A 9,907-nucleotide genomic window follows, 5' to 3' on the forward strand; every position below is an offset into this window, starting at 1 on the left:
GATATTTGAAACTTCAAATTATTTATTGTAATATTTGTGGAACTGACTATATTCATCACTTTCCATGAGTTATCTTGAATAAGTGAATATACAAGAACATGAAAACAGAGTCACAAAGGCTCTGGGAAAATCATGTATTTGTGTCTCCCATGAACATAGTTGTCACACTGAATAAAAGCATGATGGTTTTTTTTAACTATGATAGTGTCAACTGTGAAATATGACTTGCCATAGTTTTTTCTAAGACATCAGAAACCTGAGTAAATCAAGTGATTCCATTTTTATTTAAAACTGCATGTATAAAAAATAGCATTTCTGAATTCCCTGTACAGTATTAGCTATTAACAAAACGAGCAGATTACACACCAAATTACTTATACAAGCTTGACAGTGTTGAAGTGCAGGGTATTTTGCCCCACTTTTCATTAAATGAACATTATATACAAACGCATGGCACCAGCCCTTCTCCACCAATACCTCTGGAAGCATGTGTCAAAATTCAGAGAGGTTGAGCAGCCACACAGGAGGATATATTTATTTACAACAGCCAAGAGGTGGTCAAGCTGTTTCATATAGTGGCAAGACATCAGAGCAAAACAGGCAAAAGATATACAACCTGGGACTAGGGAAGGAAAACTGGCTGGGGGGGAGGGGGGGGTAATGTAACAGAAAACCAGAAGTGAGGTGTAGACTATAAGCCCACATGATTCATAAATAAAATAAATAAAGCTATCAAAGTAAGGACATTTCATTTAAAAAAACCCTTGGAAATAAATTAAAAAACAAAGAAGTAAAAACATTATACACTACAATCTTCTGTACACCAAGCTTTGTTCCTATATTATCCTGTACAAAATTACAGTTCCGTGGGGTTGCATTGTTTGTGCACTTGAGGATGCCTTGGCTTTTGAGAGGCTGCAAAAGCAAAATCAGAGTTTATACTGGATAACCATTGGCTTGCATTTGCCAATGAATCATACAAAGCCTCTTTTGATGATGTTCTTTTCGAAAGGTGGAATAAAACCAAAACCAGATGAATCTTGAGACAGCAGCAGTGAAGGAGCTTTCAAGTATTTTTCCCTCCCAGCACAGCTCGTTTTGCAACTGAAGGCACTCAGAACATGGTGACACAGTGAAGACAGGCAGCCAATCCAAATCAATATTTTCCCTCCCTGTTCCCGTACCTAGATTTCCCCAACAGAAAATCTGCTCTTTCTCTCTCTCCCTCTCTCTCTGCTCCACTCATTTCATAGTCTGGGATCTGATTCAGTAGGTTATGGACACTCACTGATTCACCCAAGTCACCTAGTGGCAAGGAGATTTGCAAGGTGGAATCTCAGGAGTTTAAGTCAACACCAGTATGAGATTTCTTCAGGCTTGGAAAAGTTTCCTGGCAGGCTGGATCTGGAATGAGATGAATGCTGTCCCTGTAAAAATCCCCACTCAGTAGGGCAGAACTTTGTTTTGCACCCAGACAGATTAAATATTTTGCTATTTGTTAGACTCTTGAATTAGACTGTGCAAATGGATCTCAGCTGTTTCTTGAGGCAGCAGGACGTCTTGCATCCAAGAATGGTTCAGAATATCTTCGAAGGATGGCCTGTCAGAAGGCCTCAGAGCCAAACACCACTTAATAAGATGCTGGCATTCTGGAAAAGAAAGCACAAAATTAGGAAAACAGAATCTGTAAAACTAGAAGAGGCATCTCTTCAAACTTTTTTTTAAAAAAAGAAACTGCTATGTTAACAACTGTTTATGTTCAAAAGGAACTTCAGTATGGAAACCCTACAACAGTTATCAACTTTAAACACCACTGTTGTTAGTTTGCTACCAAGTTCAAATTCTGGAGTTAAGCTTGTGTAGCTGTGGTGCTATTTACACAATGTGCAGCCTACCCAGAATACTAGCTTACAGCAGCATCTAAGACAAACAATCTTTTTAAGAGAACAGATAATACTCTGCAACAAGTGCTTTCCAGATAACGTCCTGAAGTGACAATGCTTTGAGTGTACACTGAGCGCCAACATGCCATCTAGATCTCACCATCCCTTCTGTTGCCCCCTATTAAATAAAGGTGGCAAGCACTTACCTGGAGAAATCCTTTGCCGAAAATAGACCTGACCTCTTACAATCTCCTCGTCATGTTCAAAGGGGATATCACCACAGACCATGTCATACAGTAATACGCCAAGTGACCAGACAGCTGCAGATCTGCCATGATACCTGTGGTAGCGAATCCATTCTGGGGGACTATATACTCGAGTCCCTGAAAAAGGAAAATTAGATCTCATCACGAAGAGAATTAAAAGATCCTACAGAATTCTGGCAGTGATATGCTTAATCCATGCATTACAGCCTGGTCAGGATTTAGATAATCCCTTGTAGCTTTAGCTGTTGCAGTGCTTGAACACTTAAACTAAAGGAACATAAAAATATCTGGTCTTCAGCTGAACTAATATTACTACATATCATTAAAATAGTTTTCAGTCACATCTTCAACTATAGTGGCCATGTTGGGTAAACCCCTTATGTTATCATTGAGGGACTCCCTAAGCATTACAGTTGTTTGCTAATGAAATAAATTATTTGTGGCACTTTAGGAGAATGATCGTTCTCTTCCCAATGATGCCTTAATTTTAAAAACCCTCTTCCCAAAAGAAAAACAAGAACTCTGCACATACCAAGTTATCCTATTCAATAGGTCCACAAAGAGTTATTACAGAGTACTACAAGATTGGTGTGGTACCATTTGACAATCCTTAGATGCTCAGACTACACCTTACTTGTGCTTCTGTAAGAAGTTCTTGGCACAGATACACCCTGTCTTCGTGGATGGCATTTAATCCCTCCCTTCCCCCCCCCCCCCCGCCCGCAAGGATACTGAGGTCAGAGCTGCTCAGTCTGGTTTCCAGCCACGTGACTCTTGTTTACAAACTTTGGGTTGTAAAAACATACTTCATAATCCACCAGGGGGCACCACCAGATAGGAAAACTATGCCAGAAAGAGGGCAACAAGGGGAGGAGCCAACCCATCCCTTGGTCATTAACCGTTAAATTAAAAACAAAAAATGCACCGCGGCAGCAACTAAGGTCAGTCAGGTACACTGATGCAGAAAACAAAAACTAACCAAAAGCCAGCCATGATTTTTGAAAACCCAACAGTTCTCACAGAAAGTCAGTTAACCAAGCAAGCAGCTTACATTTGTTTTCTGTAAATATTTTGGCATGTATCAGCAGTCACGTTTCTGCCCTACAATACTTTCAAATATTTGAATTAATCCCTCCTCCTACATTAAACAACAACAGACTACTGGTCTCATCTGCTTGTGTGCTTCTTAGTAGGAAAGGAAAGTGAGCTGCCTGTAAATGGATCTACTCCAGATTACATTTCACAACATTCATGCAATGACAAGAAGTAACTTTCCAGTTAAGATGAATAATTTAGTAAGACAGCAGGGGCAGCACTTTTTTCTGAACAATTACCATCACCACCACCCCTTGAACTCAGACACCACTGAAAGGCCAAAGCCCAATACTTTCTTCCATCTACCAAATTAAAAAAAGAATACGGACAGTCTTGCCTTGTCTAGGAGGAAACTCAAGCTCATATTACAATACCTAGCAGGTGAATGAGTGACCAGTACCTCAAATATTTACAACAGACCGACTACCTTCCTAATTTCTATGCTTACTGTAGAAAAAAACTTCAGGTCCAGGGTTTGACTACAGCAGTCATTAATGAGGCACTCATCATTCCCCCAGAAAGGGAAATACAGGCAAATGCATTTCATGCACAAAACAAACAAGCCTTATAGACCAAATAAAGAATATGTTCCGTGGCTGGGAAGTTACTGAACGCTCAAAAGCAGGGAACAAACTGTTTTAGAATGGAAATTCTCTGGCGCAGAGAGACATATGGAAATTGACAAGACTCACCATCGAAATCAGTGTACACTGTGTCCTTGAGCAGTGCTCCAGATCCAAAGTCTATAAGTTTTAGCTCTCCACTGCTCAAATCAATAAGGATATTCTCATCCTTGATATCCCGGTGGAGCACCCCAGAGTTGTGGCAATGCCGAACTGCCTCCAAAATCTGACAAAAAAAACTGCGGGCCAAATCCTCAGGCAGAGCCCCTCGCTCTGTGATGAAGTCAAAGAGATCCTGCACAGGGTCTGGGCGTTCCAAAACCAAGATGAAGCTGTCTGGCCTCTCAAACCAATCCAGAAGCCGGATCACCCCTCGAAATCCTGAGCTGACTTTTTTCAAGAGCAAGATCTCCATGGGCACTCTCGTTCCACCAGGCTGAGCAGAAAAAGGGGGGGGGAAGAGGGGGGAGATGGGGGCAGGGAAAAGATAATTGGTCCATGAATGCAAGAGTACAGGTTGGAGCTCAGCCCAACACCGACTGTGCAGAAACACAGAGGATCCCCCCCAAAATCCCTACCCCCATTTACTCACCAGCTCTCCCCAGTCTGAAACGCGGTCACGGGACACATGCTTGATGGCCACCTGCAAACACACCAGAACAAAAAGAGGCTCAATGTCAGCACAGGTACACGGAATAAAACAGAGGAAGGAAGGGTAGGAACAGAGGCGGATGGGGATACACAACGCCTGACTAGAGTAGCGGGGAGTGCTGAAAGCACACTTCACCAGAGACCTCAACACTCACCGGAGCGCCATCTGTTAGCCGGGTGCCCGAGTAGACAGAGCCGAAGCCGCCACTGCCCAGCAGCGGGCCCACTTGGTACAGCTTCTCCAAGGGTTCCTTTTCCTTTCCTGCAAAGAGCACGCCGAAGGAGAAGGGTCAGCTCCGAGCACCCCCACAGGCCCCTCCCCGCATTGCTCCTTCCAAGCCCGGCTGCCAGCCCCGGCCTCGTGAAAATCGGCCCGGCTCCTCCCGGGTGTATGCCGGCCGGCCACCCATCACCCGACTGAGACCCTCCCGCCCGCGCCCCCCCCCCTCCCGGTTCCCACAGCAGCCTCTCTGACCTGGCAGCGGCTTGACCGGGTGCAGATCCCCGCCGGGCGCCGAGCACAGGTGGGCCAACGAATTGATCTTGGACAGCAGCATCCCCGCCCCGTCCGCGTGTTCCAAGTAGGCCGGGGCCGGCGGCGGTTTCGGCGAGGTTGCGGGGCTGGAGTTTCGGCGCCGGCGGGAGCTGCGGGCGAGGTCGTGCCGGGCCAGGCTGCTCCCTCCCTTGTGGCGCGACGGCCGCGGCTCCAGCCGCCTGTAGTAAAGTGGGAGGGAGCGGGGCTCGGGCGGAGCCGGGGAGAGCCGGCGGGCAGGGCTCCAGCAGCATCAGGCCCCGCCCACTGGCGCCGCCACGGCCAATCGCTGCTGCGGCTGGCAGCCCGCGCCGGGCCTCTCCGTCAGAATGGGCTGCCGAGAAGACTCGACGTGGCGGGAAGGAAAAGGCGCCAAAGAAAGAGAGGGGAGGGGAGGGCTGAGAGGGGGACTCCGGAGAATGGAGAGGAGGGGGCTGAGAGCGGTGAACCTGGCGGGAAAAGGGAGAAGACAGACAATGGGGTACATAGACGGCTGCCCGGGGCCATGAATGCCAGCTATGACGACGGCGGCGGTGGCGGCGGCTGCTACTAAACCGGCTCGCCGGTGTGCATTCCTACCTCATCACACACCATTGGTGTTTTACCAAACAAACAACATCCGCTGCCAGTGCTCAGGGCTGCCCCGGCCTTCTGTCTGCAGCCTTTGACAGCAGCGTGCTAAGCATCGGCAGGTGCACTTTCGCCTATGGCTGACTGGTCAGGCGGAGGAAAGCAGCTTCTTGTGTGTTGCAGCCATTTCGGGACCAGGGACCACGCTATCGGGCGGGGACTGCCTGTGAATCCGATAGATCTCAGGCAGTGCATTCACTCATCACCAGGCTAGTATAAGGAGTCCTTTGTAGATCTCCCCCCCCCCCCCACAGTGCCTTTAATAGTAGTAGTAGTAGTAGTAGTGTAATTTATTGTAAGCCATAGGCCACCGCAATCACATAAAATATCCTTTAATAGGTGGACAGCAGGCATAAGAACATAAGAACAAGCCAGCTGGATCAGACCAAAGTCCATCTAGTCCAGCTCTCTGCTACTCGCAGTGGCCCACCAGGTGCCTTTGGGAGCTCACATGTAGGATGTGAACACAATGGCCTTCTGCGGCTGTTGCTCCCGATCACCTGGTCTGTTAAGGCATTTGCAATCTCAGATCAAAGAGGATCAAGATTGGTAGCCATAAATCGACTTCTCCTCCATAAATCTGTCCAAGCCCCTTTTAAAGCTATCCAGGTTAGTGGCCATCACCACCTCCTGTGGCAGCATATTCCAAACACCGATCACACGTTGCGTGAAGAAGTGTTTCCTTTTATTAGTCCTAATTCTTCCCCCAGCATTTTCAATGAATGCCCCCTGGTTCTAGTATTGTGAGAAAGAGAGAAAAATTTCTCTCTGTCAACATTTTCTACCCCATGCATAATTTTGTAGACTTCAATCATATCCCCCCTCAGCCGCCTCCTCTCCAAACTAAAGAGTCCCAAACGCTGCAGCCTCTCCTCATAGGGAAGGTGCTCCAGTCCTTCAATCATCCTTGTTGCCCTTCTCTGCACTTTTGCTATCTCCTCAATATCCTTTTTGAGATGCGGCGACCAGAACTGGCAGAAATTTAACAAGTGAAGTTTCCTCTATTTCAAGTTACGGGAAAGTTTAATCTTTTATTTTTGGCTTATACGCTTAAAGCAGGGGATTTTTATCATGTTTAAAAGCACATCTACTGTCACCTCTACTTTCACCTCACTAGCTTAGACAAAAGCAGATACAGTCTTGTTGGCTTCATTTATAAGAGCCATACAGAATCAAGGCTGTCTTGGTCCAGTGCTTCTCAGATTTTAGGTTAGGGTCTGAAAGTGTGCCGTGACTGTTCTTTTACATGGGTTCCAAAAGCTAGAGGAAAGGATGAACAGGAGACTGCATGGCAGTTTTGGATTTGTCTGGGAATAATATAAGAAATGACCGTGCCCTAGAGCCTGTCTTTGTACATTGTAAATGTGAAAAATAAAATATAAATTAGTCCATTGTTAATTGATATGACATTCATATATCTTATGCTGCAATAGGGGAAAGTTTTTTTTACTTACTAAGTAATCCTAATAATTTTGAGCATCACATGGTATGGAACTTCATCTTTTTGGAAGGAATCTTTAATATATGCTAAAGTAGCACCTGACAAACTGAGTTTATATATTGGCCTCTATTATTATTATTATTATTATTATTATATTTATTATATTTATTTATTTATTTATTAAATTTAATATACCGCCCTATCCCAAAGGGCTCTAGAGTAAAAAGAGAAAAATAGGAGGAAGATGAAAGAAAAGATGAAAGCAAATGTATGTGTTATTCAATTAGGTCATGAGCCCTATGTGAAGCTGCAAACCAGACAAGATCTGAAGCATTAAAATGTAATCTAGCACTGGCTGTACATTCCATAGGATGGGAATGACTTTGTATTTGGATTAGGAGAGGACACTTAATAAACAGAAGCTAGTTCAATATCTGCTTCATCTTTCATTTTTTGAAAACTAACACAACAACATTCCTAGCTATATAGACAAGCTTTGCATGATGACGACTCCTGATTTGCACATGTGAGGTCTGTAAATCCCATACTGCATTCATTTAACTTGGAATTTAATAGTACATAATACATTGTAATTGCACCAGGCAGAACACTATGAGTTCATTTCACTGCCTCCTTTGAGATGGTATATCTGCTGATACTACTTCAAGTAAAGATTTTTGGCAACCTTTGACCTTTTCTTGTAGTGGGTGATACGTGTGTATATTGCAGTACACAGGTAACATGCAGTACATAAAGGGAGAGTTTCATTTTGCCCACCCTTTTAAAATTCTGTACAAACTAGCTTGTGCAAATTTTGGGAAAGGTGATTTTACAGTTTTTAAATTTAATTCGAACAGGAACAGCTGCTTTAAAAGAAACAAGTATTGGTTTGTATGCCAACTATTGTAGCAATTGAAAGTGAAACTCTATAAATACAAGTGAAACCAACAGATTTTCATCATGTAAAAGAAACAAGGTGTATAATGCCACACTGCCTAGCCTACAAAATAATTGCAAAGGTGGTGGTCGTGCACCTTTAGATAGTGACGATAAAATCCTGTCCCACCAGTCTTTCCCATTCTGTAAACGTCATTTTACACCAAGGAGGTGAAGACAGTTCAGACTATTAGTTTGAATTTTTCTGTTATTCTAGAGCAGAAAAAAATTAAGCATTTCTAAAGTAGTATTCAAACAGTAAAAAAGTGGTCCAAAACTTGGCAAATCATTCTGGTTGTAATATTTGTAAAAGGAATGTAGCAGGGACATTTGTTACACTTGCCAACTTGTGAATGAACTTTATCAGCACTGCCACACCCATGTGGGAAAAGAATGTGAAAGAAGGAGCTGGGGAATCAGTAATTTGCCTGAGTTGCATAGGTAGTTAACTCTCCAACCATTGTTCTGGAGCACTGATAATCTATTGAGCACCATGCGATTTCCCCCTGGGTCTTAAAAGGAAGGTTGCTGCCATTCTCTGGCTTCATGAAAGGGTCCTTTGAAATTCAAGTTTGTTCTGTGACTGTGACCCAAAGAAGTTTTTCAATTGCAGTCCTAATCTCCCAGTTCCTACTGATTAACATAATTCTACAGAAGTAGTAACAGCTGTTTTTTTTAAAAAAAGAGAAATTAAATGTTGATTAAGTATGTAGAGTTTATACATTGAAGGAAAAATAATTATATATTACATAGTAGGCATGCAGTTCACAGAAATATTTGAACGAAAGCATTTTTAAAAGATTGTATGGCATAATGTCATAGTTTTCATTCTTTTTTTAATTAGACAATAATCCTACAGGTTGTTGATGATCCCCAAAGCAATAAGATATTTCATGCTGTATAAAGCTCTAGATCTAGTTGCTAAATCAGATTATACGTCTCTAAAATTTTAAAAATAAAAATGCCTTATTGTCAAAGCTAGTGCATGTTAATAAGTGCAATTGTTGTTTATGATGCAGCTATTAAAAATATAGAGTCTCTTCCAGGATAAAAAGCAGTTTTTCTTGAGGACCAGGATGGTAAGGTTCTGACCTAGGCATATTTACTACACATTTTAGACTGCAATCCTGTGAATGCTTATCTGCAAGTAAATCTTAAAGAGTGGACATTCATAGGCTGAGAAGCTTGAGTTACATAGGACTGCGAGAAAACCTTAAGAAAGCAAAACGCATGCTGATCTTCTTCGCTTACCCTGCAAAAGAAGAGGAAAAGTCGTACTTTCAGAGCTTTCAGAAACTGTGGGGATTCTCTGATCTGAAGGAGAGGTGGCAGCCTAAGAGGAGAAAACATCTGCATAACTGAGAATCAAACCCAAAGGGAATGTATGCTCAATGTAAATGAGACCACAAGTGTGTAAATGACAAAAATTAATGTTACTTTTTGCATTACAGGCAACAACAAAAGCCTTTGTCATCCTCACAAGTCTAGTCTCATCAGTTGCCAAGGTGAAGTCAGTTTTGATTAACCCTTTCTGCTAATCTTGTCATTACTTCATCTCTTCCAGAAAATATGTAGAGAGAACTTGGCTGCTGAACTTTTACTCTTCTATGAAATTCCTGCTGGGACTACTTGGCCACAGCATCTTTCTACAGCATTTGCTGTGTGAGATGCTGTTCTGAGTTCCAGAGATAAGATAATTTACCAGCATAGGGTTCTGATTACTCAGTCTATTAAAATTTACAGCAAAGAACTCCAGCCACAAGCATCTACATTATTACAGATGAAGACTATCCGAGGTGTTTTTTTCTTCTCATTTTCTTTCTTTCCTTTCTTGGACACATTGGGAGCTC

At 43.2% G+C, this 9,907-nt stretch overlaps 1 protein-coding gene across 1 annotated transcript; it reads right to left on the reverse strand.

The window, feature by feature from the left end:
• Window positions 1–265: 265 nt before the first annotated feature.
• Window positions 266–5,245, reverse strand: PIM1 (Pim-1 proto-oncogene, serine/threonine kinase). The gene is made up of 6 exons (XM_048498283.1): window positions 4,994–5,245; window positions 4,674–4,780; window positions 4,460–4,510; window positions 3,937–4,303; window positions 2,090–2,266; window positions 266–1,649 (listed from the first exon to the last, which is right to left on the reverse strand). The coding sequence occupies exons 1-6, from the start codon at window positions 5,073–5,075 to the stop codon at window positions 1,492–1,494; spliced, it is 942 nt and encodes a 313-aa protein (XP_048354240.1). The 5' UTR covers window positions 5,076–5,245; the 3' UTR covers window positions 266–1,491.
• Window positions 5,246–9,907: the final 4,662 nt, after the last annotated feature.

The sequence above is a fragment of the Sphaerodactylus townsendi genome, linkage group LG05, assembly GCF_021028975.2.
Source record: "Sphaerodactylus townsendi isolate TG3544 linkage group LG05, MPM_Stown_v2.3, whole genome shotgun sequence".
Lineage (NCBI taxonomy): Eukaryota > Metazoa > Chordata > Lepidosauria > Squamata > Sphaerodactylidae > Sphaerodactylus > Sphaerodactylus townsendi.

Bases quoted from the DNA above. Each gene is read 5' to 3' on its own strand.
- PIM1 (XM_048498283.1), bottom strand. From the start codon at position 5,075: ATGCTGCTGTCCAAGATCAATTCGTTGGCCCACCTGTGCTCGGCGCCC. The intron at 4,781-4,993 runs GTCAGAGAGGCT...TGCTCTTTGCAG, and splicing joins CCCGGTCAAGCCGCTGCCAG to GAAAGGAAAAGGAACCCTTG. The intron at 4,511-4,673 runs GTGAGTGTTGAG...GTGTGTTTGCAG, and splicing joins GGCTAACAGATGGCGCTCCG to GTGGCCATCAAGCATGTGTC.